General features: G+C 41.2%; 1 protein-coding gene across 2 annotated transcripts; it reads right to left on the bottom strand.

The window, feature by feature from the left end:
- Positions 1-616: 616 nt before the first annotated feature.
- Positions 617-27661, bottom strand: SCG3 (secretogranin III). Of its 2 annotated transcripts, XM_039358764.1 has the most exons (12): positions 26421-27661; positions 25589-25641; positions 21744-21789; positions 21399-21623; positions 19181-19323; positions 18083-18244; positions 16432-16585; positions 15351-15467; positions 5538-5612; positions 5150-5275; positions 2022-2102; positions 617-736 (listed from the first exon to the last, which is right to left on the bottom strand). In XM_039358764.1, the coding sequence occupies exons 1-12, from the start codon at positions 26512-26514 to the stop codon at positions 618-620; spliced, it is 1395 nt and encodes a 464-aa protein (XP_039214698.1). In that variant the 5' UTR covers positions 26515-27661; the 3' UTR covers position 617. The 2 variants fall into 2 exon arrangements, with proteins under 2 accessions (XP_039214698.1, XP_039214699.1); XM_039358765.1 differs by lacking the exon at positions 21399-21623 and having other exon boundaries at positions 26421-26845.
- Positions 27662-27824: the final 163 nt, after the last annotated feature.

Genomic DNA, 27824 nt, shown 5'->3' with positions numbered 1-27824 from the left:
GGGGAACAAAGTGGAATGCGCAAACAGCAAGAAAATGAATATATTACAGCATTCCAACAATACTTTCTGCCTGGGACACTAAACAAGAGGTGCCACAAAAGAGAATGCAAAGGTGAGATTTCTTTGCAAGAACGAAGTTGAGCTAAACTGAGTTAATTCATTTGAGTATAGGGTTTCCTGCCTGAGCAGGGGGTTGAACTAGATGACCTCCAAGGTCCCTTCCAACTTTATTATTATAATTATTACTTGCCCCTAGTATTGCCCTTTATAATTTTTTTCAGAACACGATCTCTTAAAAGACATTTCACAAACTAGCTGTTCTCCAAAGCATATAATCTGAAAGAGCCGCTGGATAAATTAACGGGGACATGAAATGTGCAGCTGTTATACCCTGTTATCTATAAAGTGGGCAGCAAAGGGGGCTGCTGATCAAAGTTGAGAAGAAACAAATATGCGATTATAGGTTTGTTTGTTTGTTTTAACCTGGATTAATACTTTCTAATCACCTCTTTTTTTCCTGGGATGTGGTGGGGAGAAAGAAAGTCGTAGGTCTTAGAACTAGATGTGGGTGAAGCTAGACTAGAATTCCATACAGCTTCCAAAAGATTTTCTTTTCTTTACAAGCTGCCATAGATACGTTTGATCACATCAGCCTCTCCTTTATCCAGGATGCCCTTGTCCACGTAAGCGTCGGCTTGTTGGTCTATGAAATCCCGCAGTTTAGAAAGGTCATAATCTGAAACACAGTTAAACCAGGCAGATTATATCAGATTCTCCTGGAGAGACGGCTTCTTATTTCTTTGGTTATTTTAAAATCCACGTTTCCCTCTCTAGAAGGAACATCCAATATTTGGAGGCTCAAAAGCTACAAATCTATTTTAAATGGAATATTGTCCTCTACTGTCCAAAGGATAAGCAAGCTCTGAACAATTACATGCATTTGACATTTAATTTACACCTGCTCCCCATTTAACAACAGAATTCCCATCGTAAGACGTGTTTGTTAAGGGGGACTGTTTTTATGACAGTCATAAAATGAAACTGCAATGGTTAAGGGAATCACAGAGCTGTTAACGTCAACCACACAGTTGTAAAAAAAAACAAAAAACTAATCCATTCTTCCAAATGGACCTTTTTGCCATATTGCATATTATGAATTGGGTCAATACATTTAACGGTGCTGGGCTCATGGATAGGCAAAGCCAATTGCTGATAAATTCTGTAGAAAATTTAAGAGAACCAATATCGCTTCCCATCTATGTCCCTCTATAACCGTGGTGGTGAAACTATGGCATGCGTGCCACAGGTGGACCTCAGAGTCCTCTCTGTGGGAACGCGCACCATCGCCCCAGTCCTAGGCCTTCAGTTGGGTTTTATAAAACCTTTTCGCTTTAGGCCTCTGCCATATGCAAAAAAAAAAGGTTCAATCAATTTCAACTTCTCACGGGAAAAAAAGATCTCGCAAAGTTGGAATTGATTGAACTTTTTAGTCCCACCCAGTCTGCCGTTACCACCGAAGCCATGCCCACCCAAAGGGCCACACCCACCCAATGGGTCACACCCACCCAATGGGCCACGCCCACCCGGCACCCAATGATACATAAGTGGGTTTTGGGTTGCAGTTTGGGCACTCGGTCTTTAAAAGGTTCGCCATCACTGCTCTATATCCTCTCTCTCTCTATATATATATATATCCTCTCTATATATATATGGGTATAGAGCAGGGGTAGGCAACCTCAGCTTTTTTATGACTCATGGACTTCAGTTCCCAGAATTCCTGAGTCAGCTAAGCTCATGGAGTTGAAGTCCATGAGTCATAAAAGAGCCAAGGTTGCCTACCCCTGGTATAGAGGATATATTCTCTATATCCTCTATACCCCTATATATCCATCCATATGTCTTTCCATCTATTCCATCTTCTCAGGACTACACGATCAAGCTTTTTATTTAATGGAATTCCAACAGAATATGTTCTCCGGATTGGTCCTGTCCATACCACAGTTCCTCTTCTCAAACCTTACCATCTTTCTTTCCCTGTGGGTTATGCTTCTTCAGCCACTCTATATTCTTTCGGATGGCTTCCAAATACGCCTCTGCTTTTCCTTCAAAGGTAAGGGGAGAAAAGAGTATTAGTAGTTAAAGTACACGTTTCAGAGGAGAAATCAGGTCTATTGTACAGAGAATAAAAGGCTCTTATTTCTAGGCAATTTCTCAGCCATCCACGATTGTCCCAAAGGGGTTGTTTAAAAGGCAAGTCGATTTTCTGTGTTGATTTCTTTCCCGTTGGATTGTTTTATTGGTTTGTCAAAATATGAAATACAAAGAGAAATTCAAAAAAAGTAATAGACAACTAGAAGAAGGGGGGATGGGAAAGGAAAAAGATAGTGTAAAGAGAGAAAAGAAAAAAAAGGCACCAACTTCCAAATCTTTTTAGCACGGCAGAAGATAACATTACAATCGATTCTTGGTTTTTTTCTTGAAGAGGTTTCACAGTGCTGGGCTGCATTACCAGAGGGATAGAATCAAGATCACGTGAAGTGTTAATACCACTTTACAAGGCCTTGGTAAGGCCACTCTTGGAATACTGCATCCAGTTTTGGCCGCCACAATGTAAAAAAGATGTTGAGGCTCTAGAAAGAGTACAGAGAAGAGCAACAAAGATGATTAGGGGAGGCTAAAACATATAAGGAAAGGCTGCTGGAATTGGATATGTCTAGTTTAATGAAGAGAAGGACGAGGGGGGACATGATAGCAGCGTTCCAGTATCTCAGGGGCTGCCCCAAAGAAGAGGGAGTCAAGCTATTCTCTAAAGCTCCTGAAGGCAGGACAAGAAGCAACGGGTGGAAACTCATCAAGGAGAGAAGCAACCTAGAACTAAGGAGAAACTTCCTGACAGTGAGAACAATTAACCAGTGGAACAACCTGCCTCCAGAAGCAGTGAATGCTCCAACACTGGAAGTTTTTAAGAAGAGACTGGACAGCCATTTGTCCGAAATGGTATAGGGTTCCTGCCTGAGCAGGGGTTGTTGTTGTTGTTGTTGTTATTATTATTATTACTATTATTTCTCACCCAGCAAGCTTTAGGAGTCAAAGGCTACAATTATACTTTGAATGGAATATTGTTGTCCACTTTTCAAAAGGAAAGAAAAGTCTGCATAACAATATGCTATTTAACATTTAATTTACACGGAGTCCTCATTTAACCACCACAGCCAAGCCTGGAATTTCCAGTCAGAACTGAAGAAGCTTCTTGGGTGAGAAGTGAAACGTCTTCAAGAAAAAAACAAAGAAAGTCCAGTTGCCTTTTGAAAAGCACTTTTGGGATAAAGGTTCTCATTTACTCATAAGCCATTTGAAAATGAGAAGAATGGTTTGAGAATAGGAGGACACTCCTTAACCCAAGAATAGTTTTTTCCAATCTTTTCTAGCTATGGCCAATCTAGACAGCATTCTAAAAAGCAGAGACATCACCCTGCCAACAAAAGTACGTATAGTCAAGGCCATGGTTTTCCCAGTTGCAATGCATGGCTGTGAAAGTTGGACCACAAGAAAGGTTGAGCGCCAAAGAATTGAAGCCTTTGAACTATGGTGCTGGAGAAGACTCCTGCGAGTCCCCTGGACTGCAAGACGATCCTAGAGGAGATCAACCCCGACTGCTCTTTGGAAGGCCAGATCCTGAAGTTGAAACTCAAGTACTTTGGCCACCTAATGAGAAGGAAGGACTCACTGGAGAAGAACCTAATGCTGGGAAAGATGGAGGGCAATAGAAGAAGGGGACGACAGAGAAGGAGTCACTGAAGCAGTAGGCGTGAGCTTAAATGGACTCCAGAAGATGGTAGAGGACAGGAAGGCCTGGAGGAACGTTGTCCATGGGGTCGCGATGGATCAGACACGACTTCGCAACTAACAACAACAAGCTAGGAATTCTGAGGATCGTAGTCTGAAGATGCCTCTTGAAGATGTTGAGAAAGGCTCCCATAGAGTTAATAATTGCAGATCAAACCCTGAAGGCTTATAGCAATTTATTGTGTGTAAGGCAGCAGAAGTACGTAGTCCTCTTGAGCTCCCATTGCATACCTCCACTGTATTTCATCTAGAGCCACTCAGGAGAAAATGTTTTTCTGGAAATGACCCTCAGCATTTTGATCGCTCTTATTTATATTTCAAGCAACATCTCACATTACAGCCCGATCAATACGCCTCGCACAGACTTCTGCATTTGGTAACGATTTTATGTTTTGAAAAAGGATACATACAATTAGAGGAATATCTCAGCCAAGAGTGATCTATTGATCTCATTGTGTTTGGACTGCAAAGCTAGCCTCTGGGCTCCAGAGAGAGGACAAAGACCCTGTGGCTTCTAAATGTGATAGATCAGCTCTATGTACCAGGACAGGGGTCTTCAAACTTGGCCCTTTTATGACTTGTGGACTTCAACTCCCAGAATTCCTCAGCCAGGCACGTCCACAAGTCATAAAAGCCCAAGTTTGAAGACCCCTGTCCTAGGACTTCGACACTGTCATATCTTTGAATGGTTGTTACATTGAGAAATACTTCTATTGCAGTTAGTTGGGTCATAATCAAAGTATCGAGAACAGAAATAACAGATGATGCTGTCCAATCAACCCCAGAACCTCTGCCACCTCTGTTGCAATAACCTCTGTTTATGATAAGGTCAGTGGTGGGATTCAGCCGGTTCACACCAGTTCGGCAGAACCGGTAGCTAATTTTTTGTTGCCCAGGCCCAGAATGGACTTCCGGAAGCGGCATCCACACAGAGAACCGGTTGTTCACCTATTTGAATCCCACCACTGGATAAGGCTGACCTTATTTGGCAATCAACCAGACTGTTGACTCTGTTAGATAAAGGTTTGGGAGCAATACCACTGTAACAAGCCCTGGTGGCACAGTGGCTACAGTGCAGTATTGCAGGCGAACTCTGCCCACAGCCGGGAGTTCGATCCTGACCAGCTCAAGGTTGACTTTGCCTTCTGTCCTTCCAAGGTCAGTAAAATGCAGACCCAGATTGTTGGGGTCAATATGCTGACTCTATAAACCGCTTAGAGAGAGGCTGTAAAGCACGGTGAAGCGGTATATAAGTCAAAGTGCTGTTGCCATTGCTATCTTACACACACGTGCAACTACTTACCTTTAGGTTCTTTGTTGCTTCCTACGTTTTCCTCCTCGGCTTTTGTGGAATCTTTCAGGGCTTCGTATTCTTTTTCCATTTCAGCCGTGGCTGTTTTTGTGCTGTCGGCTTCGTCGGTGCTCTTGGCTAGAGGGATCGCAAGCAGAATAACTTTTTCATCATCTGAACCATAGCACATTCCCACATGCACTTGGGTGTCTTAATAGCCCTTGAGGCTGTAATGGTTTGTGGCAAAACTAAATTCATACGAACAGATTACTAAATAGGCTTGCTGTTGTCATTGCGATTTAAATCGATCCAAACAACTGCCAAATTATAATTCAACTAAGTCCACAGGAAAAGTAAGCGGGGAAAAAAAACGATGCAATAACACATTTCCCAAAATTACCTGATAGCTTGTTCTGGGAACTGGATTTTTCAAGTTTCTTTCTTGTCTGTAGGGCTATCATGGCATCTAGATTTTCTGGAAGGCAGGGGGAAAAAAAAAAACAGAAAAATTTGAGCTCCTGTGTAGAATCAAGCCCTTTTGGAGGAGTTTCTTTCTGTTTATGAGCTAGGATGGGACAATTAACTCTCCAATAACTGGCTCCTTAACATTGATGAGGGCAGACAGAGTTAAATCTTCTTTACTCTGGAGTAGTTCTAGAAATTAATTAACAGACTCAATATCATCTAACCCTGTTTCCCAACCTTGTTGAATACAGTATACTGCGCAGTCAGGAATAAAAATCTATATATAGATTGCCAAATAGCTCTGCTGTGGCCATCAAAGACAATTATTTGAAGGAGCAATTCTACATTCATTGTCACATTATCCCAGGCACGCTGGTGCAAACCTCTTCATTTGATTGCCATGTTACTATACAGTCAAGTTACATCCACCAAGGCTAGGGTGTATTAAAATGTATAATCACCAGCCAAGCCGAAACTGGAAACTCCAGTTTATTTATTTTTAACATACACATACTTATTACAAGCCCATAAAAAAAAATCTTACTTTATGGGTGGCATGCCTATTTAATATTCAATAAAAAAATGGATTGGGCTTTTAAATCTCACATTTTAAGAATTTCTTTACTTAGGATTTGGAGAAAATATTATAAAAGTGATTTCAAAGTACCATTATGGGCTATACCTTGGCATGCGATAGAAGCAATAAAAAGAGGGGTTAAAATGGATATGGTGTCTTACAGACAGTTACTTAAATGGGATGGACAAAACTGGCAATTAAAATCACGGGAAGAGTTAGCACAAGAAAACTTTATTTATTCTTGGTTCCAATATAGGCAATTACTAGACAGATGGAAGATGGATTGTAAGGTGGGTTTTCTTAGAGAAGATGAAAATCTTATTAAGCAAGTGAAGGATTCAAGACAAACCCACATTAAGAGAATTTATGCGGTTTTAGTTGAATTGGATTCAGAAACGGAACTAATTAAAGATTGTATGATAAGATGGGCGCAGAATTTTGGTGAGCCAGTCTCATTGGACACCTGGGAAAAAATTTGGGTGAGAAATGTCAAATTTACACAAGCACAGAACTTAAGGGAGAATTTTTATAAAATGTTTTATAGATGGCACCTTGATCCACAAAAAATGTCTTATATGTACCCTGACGTGCAACCCAAATGTTGGAGATGTGGTTATAAGGAGGCTTCCTATTATCATATTTGGTGGTCATGCAGAGAGATAAAAGCATTTTGGATCAAAGTATGGTGGAATATCCAGAGAATTTTTAGAAGGAGGGTAAAATTTACTCCGCAATTATTTTTGTTAGGTATTGTTACAGATTGTGATACAAAGGAGGTTGTATTGATGTTAAATTTGATTACAGCCGCTAGGCTGTTAGTAGGACAATATTGGAAGAAGGAATCCTTGCCTACATTGCAGGAATGGTTTCTTAAAGTAGCTTATCTGGCGGAAATGGCAAAGATCTCGGCTTTCTTAAAGCAACAAACGCAAGAGAAGTTTTTTGCTGTTTGGGATAAATGGATAAAATTTATACAATTTAGATTGGGTATACAAAAATATTATATAGTTTTTTCATAAGTTTTATTTTTATATATGTTATAGATAATCTTTTTATATATATAAATAAATAAAGTTCTTAATTTAATTTTTATTTTTACTTTTTAAGCCTATATTCTGCTCTGGGAAGCTCAGGGGGGGGTTTGGGAGGGGGGGGGTTTGGGAGGGGTGGGGTTTTTTTTTTTTTTATATATATGTATTGTTTAGTTTTATTTTTTTGTATATGTTGTCTCTTGTTTTGTATTCTTTTTTCTTTTTTGTAAAATTTATAAAACTTTTAATAAAAAAAAAAAAAAAATCTTTCCTGAGTCTTGACGCACATGTTTTGCAATGTACGTTCTAGCTTAAATCCCCTAGACGGCTTCTCAAATTGCTGAATATATTCTCTTGGGCTGAATTTTGCCTAAAGAGTTTTTGGCTGCTTTCTTGCATAGACAAACTGAAAAGGGGGGGGGGGGAAGGAACCCAAAAGAAAGGAGAATGCAAGAAACTGGCTGTTTTCAATCAAAATGACGTTAGTAGGTACCCTTTAGCTGCAGCTTGGATATGTTGCATGGCTCAGTATTGGCTTTCAATTACTCTAATGTGGTGAGTCATTAAATGTCACTCACCAGGACAGTAGCTAAGCAACTGGTTCTCCTAGTGGGGCTTTTATAAGATCAGATGTCACTGCTAGGCTGGTTGCCTTGGTAATTTAAAAAAAAAAAAACACTGAATAAGAATGTGAACACATGGACCTTTCACCCGTCCAGTCTATTTTTTTATATACTGTTAATTAAAACAAAGGCCACCAGAGCTATACTGCTGGTAATATCTTCCACAAACTATCTTATAGCTGATAGTGAAGCCAGCTTTCAATCAGTCAATCAGAATAGAGCTGGAAGGGACCTTGGAGGTCTTCTAGTTCAGCCCCCTGCTCAAGCAGGAGACTCTATACCAGACATGTCAAACTCGCGACGTCACGTGACGTCGTGCAACGTATCGGAGCTTTTTCGCTGTTGCCGGCAAAGGGGTGGGTGCAGCTCTGGTATGATGAAACCGGCCTGCGGGCCGGCAGTTTGACACCCCTGCTCTATACCATTTCAGACAAGTGGTTGTCCAATCTCTTCTTTAAAACGTCCAGAGTTGGAGCACCCAAAACTTCTGGAGACAAGGTGTTCCACTGAACAATTGTTCTATCAGGAAATTCCTCCTTAGTTCTAGGTTGCTTCTCTCCACCTCTATATCTATATCTATGTCTGCTATATCTATGTCTATATGTCTATGTTTATGTCTATGTTTATGTCTATATCTGTCTATATCTATGTCTATATCTATATCTGTCTATATCTAGGTCTATATCTGTGTCTATGTCTATATCTATCTCTGTCTATACCTATATCTATGTCTATATCTATATCTGTCTATATCTAGGTCTATATCTGTCTATATCTATGTCTATATCTGTGTCTATGTCTATACCTATCTCTGTCTATACCTATATCTATGGCTATATCTATATCAGTCTATATCAGCGGTTCTCAACCTCAACCATTTGGGGTCGATCGACCATTTTTCGGGGGTCGCCAAAGGTGGCGATCCGCCATTTCCCCCCCTCAGGGGGCGCCGCCGCGTTGCGCATGGGGCGGGCTGCGCATGCGCACTGCGCATGGGGCGGGCTGCGCATGCGCACTGCGCATGGGGCGGGCTGCGCATACGCGCCGCACATGGGGCGGCCCGCGCATGCGCGCCGCACATGGGGCGGCCCGCGCATGCGCACCACGCATGCGTGGCCCCCGCCCCCCCATGCACGCAGCGCCGCGCATGCGCAGAACGTTTGTGTGACGGGGGTCGCCGTCACACAAACGTTGAGAACCACTGGTCTATATCTATGTCTATGTCTATATCTGTCTATATCTGTGTCTATGTTTATATTTGTCTATATCTATGTCTATATCTATGTCTATATCTATGTTTATATTTGTCTATATCTATGTCTATATCTGTGTCTATGTCTATATCTATCTCTGTCTATACCTATATCTATGTCTATATCTATATCTGTCTATATCTAGGTCTATGTCTATATTTGTCTATATCTATACCTATCTATATCTATGTCTATATCTGTCTATATATCTGTTTCCAAAATTCTTCAGTATATATTCCCAATATGTTACTACAATATTTTTGGACAAGTCTGCTCTTCTTTACATAAACATATACCACCCAGCACATTTTCAGCACATACTTGTTCACTTGTCACTGACATTTAGAAACAAAACTAGAGTTTCTGTGGAATTCAGTCATCCACAGAGAGAGAAAATATACCTAATATCCCCCTACCCTATCATAAAGTGTTACATATCCAAGGAGGAAATATTGTAATTCTGATGAAGATAAGATGTCTGTTCTCTTGACTCATCCATCATATACATACTCTGGCAACTCAAGAATATTTACAGAATTATTTATTATTAGTGTTGTATGCCATGTGACGTCTTACAGCAGCATTCGCAATCTCCCAAGAGGAGTATAAACAACTGAACAATCACAAGCAAATAAACATTATATGACACTGAAAGGGAAGATATCAACATCTAAAACCTTTTTCCCACAGCCATTTTTTTTTATTTCTTTACAGAAACTAATTAGAGAGGAGACAATTTTTATATATGAGAACACGTTGTTCCAGAAGAGGGGCAAATTAAAGTACGCTAGCGACCAGACATCAAAGCGTGCATAGATGAATTATTAAAATAATAGATCATCATTATCTAAAACACTAGTGGGAACAGCAACAGACCCGTTTTGATTCAGCTGACCCAAACCAACAACTGATCCCAGAATGTTTTACTACAACTATATTTATTTCTTATAAAAATAAAATGGAAATCCTGCCACCAATAACTCATCTCTTCTTCTTGAAATCCACGTCACTGCCAGCAGGTCAGAAATGATGATGCCGTTAAGTTCTAATCCAACTCCATTCTACTCTGGGTCACTTTGAGATAGGGCTATTCCTTTATTGGGCAAATGGGGTGATATTCAGCCTTAGCAGGTGATGGTAAATGGCTGCCCTTGACTGAGCTTACAACCAAAGACTGGGCCTGATGCATATTTGGTTATCAGACCACCACCATCAAACACTAGGATTCTACCAAGAAGCTGAAAAGCATCTTTGAAGTTGGATAATAGGGAACAGTCATGGCTGGGAGACCATGGAATGATTCCTCCAGCAATTTGACATTGATGTTGAACAGCATGAGGGACGAGGTAGAACTTGATGGGCACATAAGCCAACATTTAGATATTGCACAGTAATCCCCTTTGGCCTTGAGGTTACAGGATATGGCCCTCATTAGGCAGTGGAGAAGGATGGTCAACAGTATCAAAAGCCAATAAGGACTCCAGGAAAACTAATAGGCCTCATTCTTCTCTAGTCAGAATCCTGCAAAGCAACTGAAGTACTTCCAGTATCTTATCTCATCTGAAAGCCTAGTTCTAACCAAGCTTCTAATGTCAGTCAAAAGTCAGCCTATACCGCTTCCATTTTTTTTCTCATTACCCTTTATTTCCTACTCCATCAGACAAGGATGGTGGAAAACCATACATTTGGTTGAGGATCAAGAACACACTGCACCACACTGTAGACCTCTTGTTTACATTTGTTAACAATTCATTAAAAGAAACGTGATATCTATATACCTTGACACTTCTCAGTAAGGCAATACTGGCAGGGCCGGGCAACCTATAGACCAAATAGGACGCTCAACCTGGTATCACAAAGATCTTTCCAAGTGATTAATTCGGAATTAATCCTCGCGCAACAGGGTGAGCTTCCCTTCCTTGCCCCAGCTCCTGCCCACCGACCAGCTTGAAAGCATGCAAATGCGAGTAGATAAATAGGTACCACTTCAGTGGGAAGGTAACAGCATTCCATGAGCCTTTGGCGTATAGCTGGCCACATGACCATGGAAATTGTCTTTGGACAACACTGTCTCCCTTGGCCAAGAAAGGGAGATGAGCACCCTGCCCTAAAGTCAGACACAACTGGACAGGGGGAATCCTTTGATCTTTAATTCAGCACTCTGCAATACTGGACAACCAATTCCATGGACAAAATGAGAGAGATAGGAAATCAGAAGGGAGTGGAGAGACAGGGATGGTGAAAATAGAAGGGGCGACTCCCTTCTTTCGGCTTCGCCCCCTCCTCGCCTTGATTTCAACCTCGCCCGCCAACTGGCATATGGCTCCCCACATTATCCTCAAGGGTACGTAGGAAGGAAGATTTGCTCGCCTTGGCAAAGGAGAGCAAAACATGGGGGAAGATTAGACGCTGAGTAGTGTCTGTTCATGTCCCTCCTCATCAAAACACGTCCAAACTCACTTGAAGGCTCAAGAATGTGACGGCTGAGTCATCTGTGACGGAGGAAGGTGTGAATGTGGAGACTAAGGCTGACAGTGCCACAGCAAATGGCATTCCGCCCATGGATCCACAGCGGAAGAGAGTTAACTCAAGCATTCTTACTGTTTTCATCGCTTACTAATAACCAGCAATTATTACAGCCAGAAATAATTATACCCCCCTGTGCAAAATTGGAAGGAAGCAACTCTGCAAGAAAGAAGTTGTTTTGGACCCAGACGAGGGAATTTCATAATTTCCAGTAATAATTTTCCTACCCTACAATGTGAGGATCAGAAAGAATAATGGAATATTAATGGAAACATTCTTATCCTTTTTACCAAACCTTTCCACCTTTTTCTGCATGCTGGTATTTGTTCCATATACACACCCTGCATGCGAACACACACACACACACACATTTCACAAATATGGTTGCAGAAATCTTTGAAACAATTCAAGCAGTACTTTTTCCCTCCTGCAGCGAAAATAATTGAAACATATGTCACGGGCTGAAATCTCAAGAGGAGCATTGCCCTTGCAACATATTCTGTGAAGTAGTACAAAGAGTACAGATCTCTTTTCTTTCTCCACGTCTTTCTTGCATTCCGCTGCTGAAAAAATAAAAAAACGAGCACACTTGTAGGACAGTGGCTCCTTTATGATATATTTTTTTCATCTGCATCCATGGATGCCTCTATCTGGATCTACATCGAGGGAGCCTTAGAAAAATTACGACTGGATGGAAAGCAACTACCTTAAAATATTTTTTGCTTGCTTTCAGTGCTAGAACTTCCAGCTTAAATTATGGGTGAAAACACAACAATTCTTTTTACTAATCAGGTGATTTTTTTTTCTTTCTTGCATGACAATCTGGTGGATTGAGCAGGATGTGGAAAAGAAGATGTATTTCTCAGCCTGCCCCACCAAACGCAAAAGTGGGAGAGGTTTTCCAAAGACAAAAAGAATGAGGAAGGAATAGTCCTTCCTTTGATCCAATGACTCCAATCCTCATAAACCACCGTGCTGTATGTAGTTGTGGGTACTCCATTACTGGAGGCTTTCAAAAAAGAGATTGGACAACCATTTGTCTGAAATGGTATAGGGCAGTGGTTCTCAACCTTTTTAATGCCGTGACCCCCAACCGGTCGTAAGTCGAGGACTACTCAACCGGTCGTAAGTCGAGGAGTACTCAACTGGTGCAGCACCGTTTGCAGAATGGGACTTTTGGCGGGCTCAGCAGGGGAGAGACAGCCTGGACAATTCCCATTGGCTTTGGAAAGCCAATAGAATTAGACTCTATTCAAGAGAGTCTAATTCTATTGGCTTTCAAAAGCCAATAGAATAAAAGGGAGGAGCACAGCTAAGGAAAAGGGGGAAAAAAATGGCGGACTGCGTTGTTTAGCGACCCCCATGAAATGGTTGTTCGACCCCAAATGGGGTCCTGACCCACAGGTTGAGAACCATTGGTCTAGGGTCTCCTGCTGGAACAGGGGGTTGGACTAGAAGACCTCCAAGGTCCTTTCCAACTCTGCTATTCTGTTTACAAAGTGTTTTTTTTTTAAAAAAAGCACTGTGTCCAATATTACCTACACAGCAAAAATATGCATATGAATGCTTTCAGTGGAAAAAGCACAGACTAAGAAATAAACCATGATTCCAAATGAAAAAAAAATAAATAAAGTGGAATTCAGAATCGGCTGATTCTGACAAATGCCAATTTATCTATCACCTCTTGTGCTCTGGGCTTGAATGCAAAGTCCTTCACTGCTCATCCAGAGTCCTAATAACATCAATTATCAAGTGACAGGTCAGACTTCCCTCTCTCTCTCTTTCCCACTTTGCCAATCCAGCACAAAGAGTGACATCATGCTAGGGGGATTGCAAATCCCTCTCCAGTTTTGCAGAGGTACGCTTTTAAACTTCCTGCCTTCGCAAACCACGTCATGCAAGAAACTAAAAATAAAATAAAATAAAAAATGACTTGGCTAGTAAAACATGTATTACTTTGCATCCATAATTTTAAGATGGAAGCTCCAGCATTTCGAAGCAAACAGGGATATTTTAAGGCAACTGCTCTAAATCTCGCCCCGATTTCATAACGCTCACTGGATGTAGTTCCGAACGAAGACATCCGTGGATTTTGTTGCAAATGGAGAGATTGGAGAGGATTGTTGTTGTTTTTTAACACTATAGAATCCTGAAGCCGGCTGGTAATTCGCACGCCGATAGTTAGTTTGTGTCTTGGTCTCCAAGACAAGTGGACAACTCTCTCAACCAGCATCTCTCAACGCTGCTAACATCGAAGTTCTTTGAAGAGTCTCATCTGTAGGAACCGTGTCATTATCACCTCCTCCCCCCCACCATGAATGGTTATATTAAGCTCATCATTTCATCATTTCTTAAGGCTCCAGAAGACCAGTGTTTTGAAGGTCAAAAACCCTGAGCTTCTTCTCAATGGTGATGCTAAATAAAGTGCAGGAGGGAAACCTTTGAGAAAAAGGCTTTCTGCTCCACTTGGCAGCTTTCACGACAAAATATAATGTTGCCTGTGGAGCGTTTATGACTAGCAGGGTGGAAGTGGACCGCAACACTAATTGTCATTTCCTGGGGCTGGTTCACACTCTGGTGGCCCAGCATGGGGTTGAGTTCCCCTTTGCTGGCTGTGTCTAAGCAGAGATTGAATAGACTTTTTTTTGGGGGGGGGGGGGATGTTAAATGTAGAAAACATAAGTCACCAGAAGCTTTTTCATTGCGTTGATGGATAATTAAGACACACCAATTTGAAAGAGAGTGCCTCCTGTATTAAATTTTTGACTTCATTCTTAAAATTCTTCACCCTGCGGAGGAAAAATTCAGACATTTTCTATTTCCTGTTCTTTCTCGTTATCCCAAATACTTATTTAGGGTATTTGGGATAGAGACTCAAAAATCTTTTGTAATGAAGTGGTTGCTAAGGATATTTTCACCCTCTCAAAGATGTCTAGTCGGTGGAAGAGTTACAAGCTTGTTGAGATATGAGGAAGTGTAGGGTTTCCCCCTCTCTCTACCTCCAAAACACCAGAGCAGCAATGCTCTCAGTCAGGTTGCATCAAAAATGGAAACAACCTTGTAGTATTTGAAAAGCAGTTTGCAATATGGTAGAGGAAAAAAAAAAGAGATTTGGGTGAAGAAAATGTAACCGGTCTGATCTACATCTTTAAATCATAGCCACTATACATTCCTACACAAGAATCATGGGGTAGATAATCAAAACCACCACAGAGGTTGGCCATTTTCCACTTTGGCATTTTGTTAGCTCGTGTAGCCATATGCATGTGCCGAAATGGATAAACTCACTTTAGAACTAAAAGAAAAAGACGATTCGGAATTTTATGCGGTTTGGGAAAAATGGTATACATGGATAGATAATAGAAACAAAAATTGGAAATACAGATAAGGTTATTGTGAGTTAGATATTGAAAGTACATAGTGTATATATTGTATAGAATGTTGATTCGAAGTATGTAAAAATGACACAGTCTGCTGAATATGTATTAGAGTTGTATAAAGGAAAATGGTAATAAAAACTATTTAAAACAAAAAACAAAAACAGTCTTATGTTCTGGTTTCCTAATTCCAATTCATGTCCCTCCATTTGAAGACTTCAGAGACCAAAATTTTGCACTTTGATACATCTTTACGTTACAGTCAGTGCTTTGATATAAACAAGACCTGAGATTTAAAACATCACCTGGTGCAATTCATGAGAGAAACATGGTTTTAAAAAATTAATTCACATGCTCTTACCTAGGTACGAAACGCCTTCTTCCGGTGTGATGGTTCCATATTTAACCATCATCTTGACAAAATCTATTAGAGTTTTCATGATTGTTATCAAGGTTTCCTTTTCTTTCACTTCTTCCTCTGCGTGAAGAGTAAACAGATTCGTGATCTCTTGGAAGTGATGATGGTTTAACTTAAAAAATACTCTTATCTATTGATCGGCACATATTTTTTCTCTCTCTCTCTCTCTTAGCCTGTTTGATTTTTCAGGAGAGGAGACAATTTGCACGGCTGGCTGAATGTGAATTAATGGACCTGCTGAAAAATACTGTATGACTTAATCTGCATAACTAGATTGTGCCCTTTTGCTATTCTGGACCAATACAGATCATGACAGCAGAGGATTATGGCCGCTGATCTATATAAAAATGAGAATGTGATGGCTCAGCTTTTATTTAACTTCTATTCATTTTGATCCTGCCTTTCTTCTCCAACAAGCACTCCAAATTAATGGATGTTTATAGTGCTTTTGTTTATTGCTTCTCTCCCAGAGCCTTGTCATTTAATGATCTGAGCAATAAGTGAAAATCAGGTACTGGATTCATGCATCGCGCTAAGCCTTCACGTTGTTTGCTCCTTCTTGGATTAATGGGCTGTGTGAACATGATTAGCTGCTGCATTTTGTAAATCTAGGTCTGTGCTTTGTGATCCTAAATTATGGCAGATGGCAAATCACAGTTGCGCAAATGGGATGCCAGAACCCAGCTCAGCAAGTAATTTGTGTCAATCTAAGCATTTTGAACAACTGAAACACAAAATGGCCTGCTAAGGGAGTTTTCCTTATGGTTCTTAAGATGCAAATGCGTCCCTCAATATAGGAATCAGAGTACTTACCAGAGTCCATGAGGTGTTAGTGTTTAAACTGATCTGACTTCACAACCGTTTATGTTTATTATGCTCTTGTATTTTTTAAACCTGTAAGCTGCCCAGAGCTGCTATTGGGAAATGGGCAGCTTATAAATCCGAGAAATAACATTTTTAAAAAAGTTAAATAAAACATGGGATGGCTCTGATTTTTGAAATGACTGCCCTATAGGAAACTCACCCGAGTCAAGGCTTTTTAATAGTTCATAGAAATTAGGGAAGTATTGGAGGTCCTCAAAGCGATCCTCTGGGGGCAGTTCATTTCTTCTTTCTAAGATGTTGGTGGGTGCCCATGTATTATCCAAGGTATGATCTGGATCAGTACTTTTTAACACCTTCATAAAAAAAAAAAGTACGTATCTTTGAGCCGTGGTGACGCAGTGGTTAGAATGCAGTACTGCAGGCTACTTCTGCTGACCGCCAGCTGCCAGCGGTTCGGCAGTTTGATCTTGACCAGCTCAAGGTGGACTCAGCCTTCCATCCTTCCGAGGTCGGTAAAATGAGGACCTTGATTGTTGGGGGCAATAAGCTGACTCTGTAAACCGCTTAGAGAGAACTGTAAAGCACTGTGAAGTGGTATATAAATCTAAGTGCTATTGCTCTCTGTCTGTCTGTCTGTCTACCTACCTATCTACCTACCTACCTACTTACCTGCCTTTCCTTCCTTCCTTCCTTCCTTCCTTCCTTCCTTCCTTCCTTCCTAGAACAGTAAAATGAGGACCCTGATTGTTGGGGGCAATATGCTGACTTCATAGAGCTGTAAAGCTCTATGAAGCGGTATATAAGTCTAAGTGCCATTGCTATTGCTATTTGGACATCACAACCAAAATATTTGATACCAAATAATGCACAGCAAGGAATGCTTGAACAGGGAATTAGTCCACTTCTATTCACCAAAAGGCTTAAATAAATTAATACAAAATAGATCTAGCAATAGGGCTGAAAGAAAGTGACTGGCCTAAGGTCACCCAGCTGGCTTTGTGCCTAAGGCGGGACTAGAACTTACAATCTCCCAATTTCTAGCCTGGTGCCTTAGCCACAAACTGGCACTCCACAACCATGATCACTAAATGTAAAAGAACACTTTAAAAGTCTAATTTTTAAGTAGCAAATACTAGAAGTAAACTCCGGGGATTCCATTACTTTTATCCACTGCTAATGAATATTCAAAAGCAACTTGCAGTCATCCTATGGGATAGAATTGGCTGGGGTCATCCTATACATTACACCGTAATATGGGTTGTTCAGTCCACACTGGATCCTATCATGACAAAACTATTTTAGGGTATACAGTGGTGGGTTTCTCAGCGGTGCAAAAGTTCTTTGACTGAGAGGCTGTATTTCCTAAAACAGTGGTGGCGAACCTATGGCACGGGTGCCAGATGCGGCACTCAGAGCCCTGTCTGTGGGCACGCGTGCCGTCGCCCCAGTCCTAGGCCTTCAGCTGGGTTTTATAAAAGCTTTTCGCTTTAGACCTCTGCTGCCATGTGCAAAAAAAAAAAAAAAGGTTCAATCAATCAGTCAATTTCAACTTTTCACGGGGAAAAAAAAGATCTTGCAAAGTTGGAATTGATTGAACTTTTTAGTCCCACCCAGTCTGCCGTTACCACCGCAGCCACTCCCACCCAATGGGTCATGCCCACCCAATTGGCCACACCCAGCCAATGGGCCACACCCAGCCAGCATCCGACGATGCATAAGTGGGTTTTGGGTTGCAGTTTGGGTACTCGGTCTCTAAAAGGTTCGCCATCACCGTCCTAAAAGAAGGACTGACAAGTAGGCATGTCCACTGAACTGTTCCATAAAAGTGGATTGCAATTAAGAAGTATTACCGGTTTTACTTTCTGCTTCTCTTTGGTCTGACTGTCACTCTTGCTTGGGAGATCCTCAAGACCCCTGAATGCCTTTTCCTGGTCTTTGGCTTCATTAGCAATCAGCTGCTGCAGTGCTTCAGCCACTTCATCCTCTAGGGTGTAGGCCTGGCTTTCGGTGATCTGGCGAAAAAGAAGAAACAACGGAGACTTTTTGAGTCTCTCACTGCGCTCTGCATGTCACATATACGTGCTTTTGAGACAGACGGGCCAAAATAAATCACATTTTAACCCAGGTGAATTCCATTGTGGTCTCTGATTTATTTTTATTCTGCTGTGCTATTTTGCAGAATCTAAAAGCTCGACCCGGAAATTTGAAAAGAGAAAGGAAGGGAGGGAAGAAAGAGGTAAAGGCGAATCATTTTTAACCGCACGGTTGTCTCGGTATAAGTCAGTGGTTCTCAACCTGTGGGTCGGGACCCCATTTGGGGTCGAACGACCATTTCACGGGGGTCGCCAAACAAGGCTGTCCGCCATTTTTTTCCCCTTTTCTTTGGCCACGCCCCTGGCACCCGATGATGTATAAGTGGTTGGGGGTCACCACAACATGGGGAACTGTATTATGGGGTCGCGGCATTAGAAAGGTTGAGAACCACTGGTATAAGTGATCTTCAACTCAATGCAATTTTTTTTTTTTAAATGCAGAACTAAACAGAAAGCAAGTTAAGATTCACAGATTCATTGTAACTGATTAAAGCTCCTCTTCGCTTACACATTGATCTTCTTTTTCCACTCTTGGGCAATTCAATGCTTCGGCTCTGCGAGAAAGAACTTAATAGAAAGTACTTCTCACATCCTTCCTATTTTTCCCTACCTTTTGAGTGATAAATGATAAAACCTTTCAAGTAACTGGCAACTTGCATCTCGTGGCCAAACATCTTGTGGCTGAAGTTATTGTTGAAAGCCTGAGCTAAAATGCAAAATAATACCGCTTTATTTAAAAACGAATTCATTCGCTCCAAAATTTTCTTCAAAATAGTCTCAGCACCCCAAACAAGAGGCAGGAAGAAAAATCAAGTAAACAAGTAAATCAAGTAAACAGATGTCCCAAACACTTACCAGGCCCAGATTTAGAAGCTTGGAAACTATCTTGTCAAAGATGCCTCTATCATTTTCCTCATAAATTCTCATGGCAATCTTCTGGACAATATCTTCAGCTGTTAATGGGGTCCCATCAAGTTGATGAAGTCCATCTGGGTCATCTGAAAGAATATCAGGGAGATAAAAAGATGCTTTGGGGACAGCTGTAGGTCAGTGGTAGAATACAAAGCCCCAGGTCCAAGCCTTGGTATCTCCCAGAGAAGGAGACCCGGAAAAAAAATTCTATCCTAAAAATTCTATCTATCTTTGAGGCATATGTCTCATTCTGCTCAATTTACGGTTTTCTCTAATGTTATGGCCCACAATTTGCCTGAATGGCTTTGTGGGGACCATCCTCCAAATGGTAATCATGATGCCATGATAAAAAAAAAAAATCCTTTCCTTTTACATTAAACTGAAATTAAATATAATCAAACTATGATTGTATTTAATAATAGGCACGACTACATTTAATCATCTTTTCCTTCTGTCCCATTAAACTTTGTAATTTGTGAACCACCCCTGGAGGACTGTGGGGCCACACTCAAGGCTTGAAGAACTGCATTGTGCCTAACAGTATAACTGGCCCCGTCTCTAGTCTCAGTAATTATTAAGCCCAAATATTAGGCCAGTTACAGTATATTGAACTTCAGCCTCAGATCAAATCAGATTTTTTTTTTTGATTTTCTGCTATTCTGCTCTGCTGGACATACAACGTGAGTGTGTTGCATGGCTCTGTAGATTATCCCACAGTTTGTCTATGTATATAGCTACCCTCTTTACATATTTACCATATAAACAAAGCTCAGTTAACACTGCGCTTCATAGTTAAGTAATCAAAGTTCATTCAGCGGTACATTCTGTGCTAATCAGCGGTCTCTTCCTGTCTTCCTTTTTTTTTAAAAAAAATGTCTAGTGCTAATTGTGAACCTCATGGAAAATTCACATCATGCATGCAGAAAGAAATTGGTTTACGTAAGGCTGATAAATTAAAAGGCTTCTATTTTTGCATTCCACGTTGTTGTTTTTTTCTAATATGGGGATTACACTGCATTTGGATGGCATCCATGAGAACAGACTGAGATTTGTTATAGACAGAAATGTTCTTCCTGTACCAAAATGTGCTTTATAGTAGAATCAGATGTACCAGCAGCACCAGAGAGCAGATCTCTCCAATCTGATGCTCACCAGAAGTCTTATAACTAGAATTCAAGAAATTGACAACTCGAAGGCACCAGCTTACTTCAAATGAGTCTTCTCCAATGAAGTAAAATGCCTTGTTAGAATAGAATAGGATAAAGCTAGAAGGGACCTTGGAGGTCTTCTAGTCCAGCCCCCTGCTCAAGCAGGAGAACCTATACCATCTCAGACAGGTGACTGTCTAGCCTCTCCAGTAATGGAGCGCTCACGATTTCTGGAGGCAAGCTGTTCCACTGGTTAATTGTCCTCACTGTCACTGTTTATTTTGGGTGTTCATCATCTCAATTTGGGATTCTAAAATTTTGAACTTTCAGTATTTCTGCAAAGTTAAGCTTCTGTAAGCCTCTTCCTCCTCCTCCCCCCCCCCCCAGCACAATATCTACAACCAACTTTGCAACCTATGGACTTCAACTCCCAGAACTGGAGTTAACTCAGGAATTCTGGGAGTTTTACTCCACAGGTCATAAAGTTGCCCTAATTGCCCATGGTTTAAACTGAGTTTCTCAAGTGCTGGTTTTTTTTTTTTTTGGATTGCTGAAGTGGCACCATCTACAGTGTTACTCATAAATGATGCCACTTTGGCGATCCAAAAAAACAGCACTCGAGAAACTCAAGTTATGAATTTGTTTGCATATCACACAAGTATTATGCTATTGGTTAGGTCTGGGCTTGAACTGTTTGTATTTGTAGCCTTTGAAATGTGAAATCACGGTTATGTGTGTCCTAAGGTACTGTGATTTGTTTAACAAGCCACGGTTCAGTGCATTCTGTGCTGTTGCATAATGGCTTGAATTTTATTCTCCTCTTTTTCCTAAATTTCATTCCTTTACCCACGTCAGCAGTACTTGGCCCATGGCCATCTTGGCATTCCCGCTGCTTGTCCGCTAAGATTGATGAGTCTACGTGATGTCGTGCATTCAGAGGAGCTGTTCAACTCATCTGTGTATGTAAGATGAATTCAAAGCATAATCGTGGCCGGGGAAGGCTAATGCAGTACCTTGGTATTTATAATCCACACCACTTTTAGTGGAGTCATACTCATCCACCAGCCTGCGTCTCTTGGTGGAATCTGCATCATCAAGAGCAAGCTGTTGGTTATACAGAGGACTCCTGACCGATTCCATTTCCTTTTCTTTTCTGCCTTTTTCCACAACAGATCTCAGCAGGTTCAAGTCATCCACAAATGAATAATTCCTGAATTCTGGCTTATTTTCTGGAAGATCTGGAATATAGATGGGTGGAGAAACCATCTCATCCTCTGAGCAAGCAGCAGTCTGAATCAGGAATTTAAAAAAGTGTAAGGAATAGTGAGTGAGTCAGGAATTAAGAAAAGATGGCTCACCAGTCCTGGGTGATTTCTTCATCTTGTCTGCCTCTGCTTCAGCAATCTGTTGGGGGAGACAATAAGTGAGGGCTTGAACTGGCTTCTTGTGGCCCATTTCACCATCTGCCCAAGATAAACCGACAGGAGTAAACTGGGCTATAAGGAAGCATCTTGGGGATAGTAGCCATGTGGACCAGCCTTATCAAGTGGCCTTCCGTTCAATAAGTAGTCCTTGACTTAAAAGCATTCCTTTAGTGACCATTTGAAGTTACAACAGTGCTGAAAAACGTAACTTATGGTCGTTTTTCACAATTACAACTCTTGCAACATCCCCATGGTCGTGTGATCGAAATTTGGACGCTTGGCAACTGACTCGTACTTATGACGGTTTCACTGTCCTTTTGCGACCTTATGACAAGCAAAGTTAATGCAGAAGCCAGATTCACTTCACAACTGTGTTAATAACAACTGCAGTGATTCACTTTGCAACTGTAGCAAGAAAGGTCGTAAAATGGGGCAAAACTCACTTAACAGCTGTCTCGCTAGAAATTTTGGGCTATGTTGTGGTCGTAAGTTGAGGACTACCTGTATATTCTGGCTAGTGCCCACCATGGCAACCATTTTGTAGATGCACATGCTCTTTCCCCAAGGCAGCCCTTTCTGAAAGTGATTGTGTTGTTCTTAAAATTTCAAATGTACGCCTAACCCAGGGGCAGGCAACCTTGGCTCTTTTATGACTCGTGGACTTCAACTCCCAGAATTCCTGAGCCAGCTCAATGGGGAACTCATCAAATTTGCGGATGACACCAAGCTGGAAGGAATAGCCAACACCCCAGAAGTTACAGGCTTAAGATACAGGAGGACCTGGAAAAGACTTGAACACTGGGCGCTATCTAACAAAATGAAATTCAGTGGTGGAAAAAGCAAGGTTCTACATTTAGGCAAGAAAAACCAAATGCACAGGTATAGTATGGGGGTACCTTGCTCAATAGTAGTAACTGTGCAAGAGATCTTGGAGTCCTAGTGGACAATCACTTAAATAGGAGCCAGCCGTGTGCTGCAGCTGCCAAAAAAGCCAACACAGTGCTGGGCTGCATTAACAGAGGGACAGAATCAAGATCACGTGAAGTATTAATACCACTTTACAAGGCCTTGGTAAGGCCATACTTGGAATACTGCATCCAGTTTTAGTCACCACAATATAAAAAAGATGTTGAGACTCTAGAAAGTGCAGAGAAGAGCAACAAAGATGATTAGGGGACTGGAGGCTAAAACATATAAGGAACGGCTGCTGGAATTGGATATGTCTAGTTTAACGAAGAGAAGGACGAGGGGGGACATGATAGCAGTATTCCAATATCTCAGGGGCTGCCCCAAAGAGGGAGTCAAGCTATTTTCCAAAGCACCTGAAGGCAGGACAAGAAGCAAAGGATGGAAACTAACTAAAAAGAGAAGCAACCTAGAACTAAGGAGAAACTTCCTGACAGAACAATTAACCAGTGGAACAACCTGCCTCCAGAAGCAGTGAATGCTCCAACACTGGAAGTTTTGAAGAAGTGACTGGACAGCCATTTGTCCGAAATGGTGTAGGGTTTCCTGCCTGAGCAGGGGGTTGGACTAGAAGATCTCCAAGGTCCCTTCCAACTGTATTATTATTATTATTATTAATTCTGGGAGTTGAAGTCCACGAGTCATAAAAGAGCCAAGATTGCCTACCCCTGGCCTAGCCCCAAACATTGCATACTTGTGATTAATATTTGTTAATACCAACTCATTTGAGTTTCTTTTTTTCCAGCTATTCCTACAGATGCTCGGAATGGACTTTGGGTAGCTAGTTATGAATTCTAGGATAGTCCCAACATAGCTGGGCGTGAAAATAACAGTCCTAATCAATAGACTGCAATGTTGATCCAGTATTGGATTTTTGTATAATGACAGTATTGTCAAGAGAGATTGGATCAATGTTTATGCAGTTCACTTGGATCAAAGGTACGCCGTTACTGTCTGAAGCCACATGCCGTGTCCCAAAATTGTAAGGCATTTCTCAGTTTTCACTAATTTACAATTAAGGTGATAGAAGAGAAACATATCAACCTCTTGGAGATTAACGAGGCCTCCCACATGTTACCAAAAGACCAAGTTTAGATTTCAGTCTGAAGGAAATAAAGTGTCCATGACTTAGATCAGGGGTCTCCAACCCCAGGTTCGTGGACCAGTACTGAGCTGTGGCATAGCCAGCAACTGGTCCACACAAACAAGTGAAGCCCCATCAGCAGGATGCAGGCAACACACAAAACCACACACCCTCCAGTCCATGGAAAAACCTCTCTCCACGGAACCGGTTCTTGGTGCCCAAAGGTTTGGGGACCTCTGACTTAGGTGATCACTTGCAGCTTAGCTATGGTTGGCCTTGGTTTTGGAACTTTGATAAATGGCAGATAAGGATGGAGAATGTCCAGTGGTGGCTTCTAACTTCTGGAGCAGCCTTTGTGGCAGAGGTCTTCAACCTTGGCAACTTTAAGACCTGTGGACTTCAACTCCCAAAATTCCTCAGCCAGCTGTGCTGCTGAGGAATTCTGGGAGTTGAAGTGCCCAAGTCTTAAAGTTGCCAAGACTGGAGACCTCTGCTTTATGGAATATTATTTAACCTCTAAACCTTTCTCAAAAAGTGGTGATCAGCCAATGCAGAAATATACTTTGCCTGTATGAGGTCCTAGTCTCACCCTTGCTATCATTAATTAAAACGAGCAGATGGCAGCTATCTTGTATTACTTGCATTAGCTTGCCTTAGTATAAAGCATCATGTCCCCTACATCTCTACTTAAGCAGTAGGGGGAAAAATAATTATATTCCCTTTGATGTTTGCCTTTATGTTCTTTAATGCTTTGTGGGTTTTACTTCTGATGTATTTTTCCCTGTTTCTCTTTAAGTTATTGGATAGTTAATTGCTGCTGGATTCCAAAATGTACAACTCTTATTTATCTCCTTCTTTTAGTAAGGTGTCTGGTAGCCAATTTGTGGAAATATAGTAAAATAAAGCCAAATAAGCCCTCCCTCTCCCCAAAGACAGTCAAGAGAGCATTCTGCCCTAGCAAGAAAAGTAATCAGGCATTTTGAACATGCCCATTGATGCTTTTATTGATTTCATAAATGGGAGAGGATGAGCAGTAGCTCAGGAAGGGAGGAAATGCTTTTTAAGCAAAGGAGATGAAGTTCAGCATTTGGTATCTCAAGTAGGGCAGGAGAAATATCAATTTAAAACCTGAGGTTTGCCAATGTTTAACACTGGAAAAAAATGGATCCCAGGTCTGATTCAGTCCCACGCTCTTCTTCCTTCCTATAAAGTGATCATTATAGAAAAACCACTGTGAGGTAGAATTCTCAAAACTTTGTAGGACTCATTCCAAAAAAACCAACAACACAAAACCCCAAAAACGTTCTGAAGCTTTGGCTAATCATCAAAACATTTTAGGATTCCAGAACATTTTGAAAACGGACCATTATTCTTTTGTGCGCTTTTGGTGTGTGAACATCTACGTCATCAGATGCGTGAGTCTGATTTTCTTGCCAGTGGTGAATTAGTCACTTGTCTGCTAAAAGCCCATGCTGTAACAGGGATGCAGTTGCACATAAGCTCCTGAACAAACTATTGTATACATTGACTTTTGCAGGGCTGATGTGTTAGCAAATATTTAGTCGGAATGGTTATGTGGCACAGGATTTTTGGTTGGTTGGTTTTTTTTATTAGTACTACGAAATTAATTTTTTCAGATCACTGGGATTCTCCTAGCAGTTGAGAGGCTTAGGTTCTGCTGATTTTTATATTACTGAAATATATTTGTGTAGAAACTTGCTTTACCTACCTGTTCTTCCAGTGGTCTCTCTACACTTAGTTCTCTGTTGTATATTGTTTTATCTGGAATAGAGACATACATATTTAGACAGCTGTGGTACAATCAGGGTGTCACGCTTTCTCTCTTGCACATATCTATGTATATAATAATAAAATATATTATTAAAGTCCATCCCAACCTCTTTCCCGAATACTCCACTTGTTTAAAAATGCTGAAACAAGTCCCAGAGGAATCTTGTCAGGGGAAAACCAAACAAAACATGGATTTATTTTTGTTTTTAATTAATGGAATTAGCACTGGATATTCCTTCAGATGAAGGCATCACTGTTATTTATCATCATAAATCAACTAATGCACACAATTTAAAAAAGAATCTCATAAGAACTGGACTAAAATAGCAGTAATGTAATCAGCTTGGAATAATCAAGAGATTAAAAGATTGTATGACATTAAGAGAAACCTGTAACAAAGGGAGACTGCGAAAATGTTTCCTTGCAAATCAGAGGCCCAGCATGAAAAAAAAACCTAAAATAAAAGAAATTCAAACTTTTTCTCCAATTTTTTTGGAATCCCCCTCTTTTTTCTTGTCTATTTAACTTGGCACACACATCAGCTTTTATCTAGGGGCTGTGTTCCAAATCTGTATACGTAGGTTTTGGAACCAATTTGAACCAACATTGTATAATTTTTGTTCTTTAAAAATTGTTCAGCATCTCAGAACCTCTCCTTGAGTTATTTCTTTCGCGTTGCAAGGCAAGGGGTGATAAGAATACATTACAACTACTGAAAGATGAAGAAGTTTAAAACGAGACCAACCCATTCATAAGGATGGTTTGCTTACCTTCTCTTGCACCTTCCGGCTTTGGGAAGCCAAACATTTGGCCTACGATCAAGGACAACACCGTTAACAGGCTGAGAAGCATCTTTCTGCCCATGGTTTAGGAGAAAACCCCGCTGTGGGGCTCCAGGGAAAAGCAGGATCTAGTGCAGATCAAAGGGGCACCCAACAAGGATGCTTCGCCTCTTTCTTTTGTGTGATGACGTCGGTCTCTGGGTGGATTCAGCCAGTAGCTCAAAGTACCAGTTCAATGAATCTGGAGCTGTCCAGAGCTGCTGGTGCTGAAATACCCAGAGTCCCAGCTGCTCCTGGATAAAGCCAGCTACTGGGAGGATGCTGGAGAGATTCCCAGTGACAGATCAGCCTCCTCCCTTTCCCCTCCTTTCCCCATCAGTAGATGAGCTAGTTCCTTTCCTTCTGGGCAAATCCTAGCAGGGGTGGAGGAGAGAAGAGGGGAGGAGATCAGGGATGAGAAAGAGATGGGGGGGGGCTGCGGATGCTGGAGCATGCGTGCAGTGCATCCGTTCTCTTTCCAGCCCAGCCTCACTTGCTGGAAAGAACTACGGGAAAGCATTAAAGCCCAGTATGGAAACATTCTTTGTTTCCAAGTGTGTTCTGCCCACACACACACAAAAAATCTTGCTTCTAGACAGATGCACTTGCCCACTTTGTTCTGAAAGAGAAGGGGGGGGCACATCATTGGCTGGACCCACACGTCACTGACCCTCGCTTGAAGGGAAGTCCAGGGTAAGCTGACATGTATGATAAATGGCACTTTTATATACATGCATGCACACAGAAATGCTTCGATCCAAAATTACATATAGGTTTAGTCAGGAAAGGCAATCTATTCATGCTAAGAATTTGCCTCGTGGAATTTCACAGAGGCCCAGAGCTAACTCAAAAGTCTCGTCCTTGGTCTCCAGGTAGTTCTCAATTTAAGACCACAACTGGGACCCAAATTACTGTTGCTAAGAGAGACAGTTGTTAAGTGAATTTTGCCCCATTTTACAACCTTTCTTGACACAGTTGTGAAAGTGGATCACTGTAGTTGTTAAGTTAGTAACATGTTTGCTAAGTGAATCCAGCTCCCCACTTGACTTTGCTTGTCAAAAGGTTGCAAAAAGCAATCACAGACCCCCGAACATGTAATACTAATAATACTAATATACTACTACTACTCCTCCTAATAATAATAATAATAAAGTTGGAAGGGACCTTGGAGGTCTTCTAGTCCAACCCCCTGCTCAGGCAGACAAGCACCTGCAACATAACACCCCGGACTTAACAATTGTCGATAAGAAAGACAAAAAAATCTGGATAGTGGATGTGGAAGTGCCTGGAGACAGGAGAATAGACGAGAAAGAACTGGAGAAGTTAACAAAATACGAAGACCTACAAATAGAA

Source organism: Crotalus tigris, unplaced genomic scaffold (assembly GCF_016545835.1).
Source record: "Crotalus tigris isolate CLP2741 ecotype Arizona unplaced genomic scaffold, ASM1654583v1 scf7180000019068.10715455, whole genome shotgun sequence".
NCBI classification, from domain to species: domain Eukaryota; kingdom Metazoa; phylum Chordata; class Lepidosauria; order Squamata; family Viperidae; genus Crotalus; species Crotalus tigris.
Note: the sequence above shows the minus strand (reverse complement) of the source record. Positions and strands in the feature narration are given on the sequence as shown.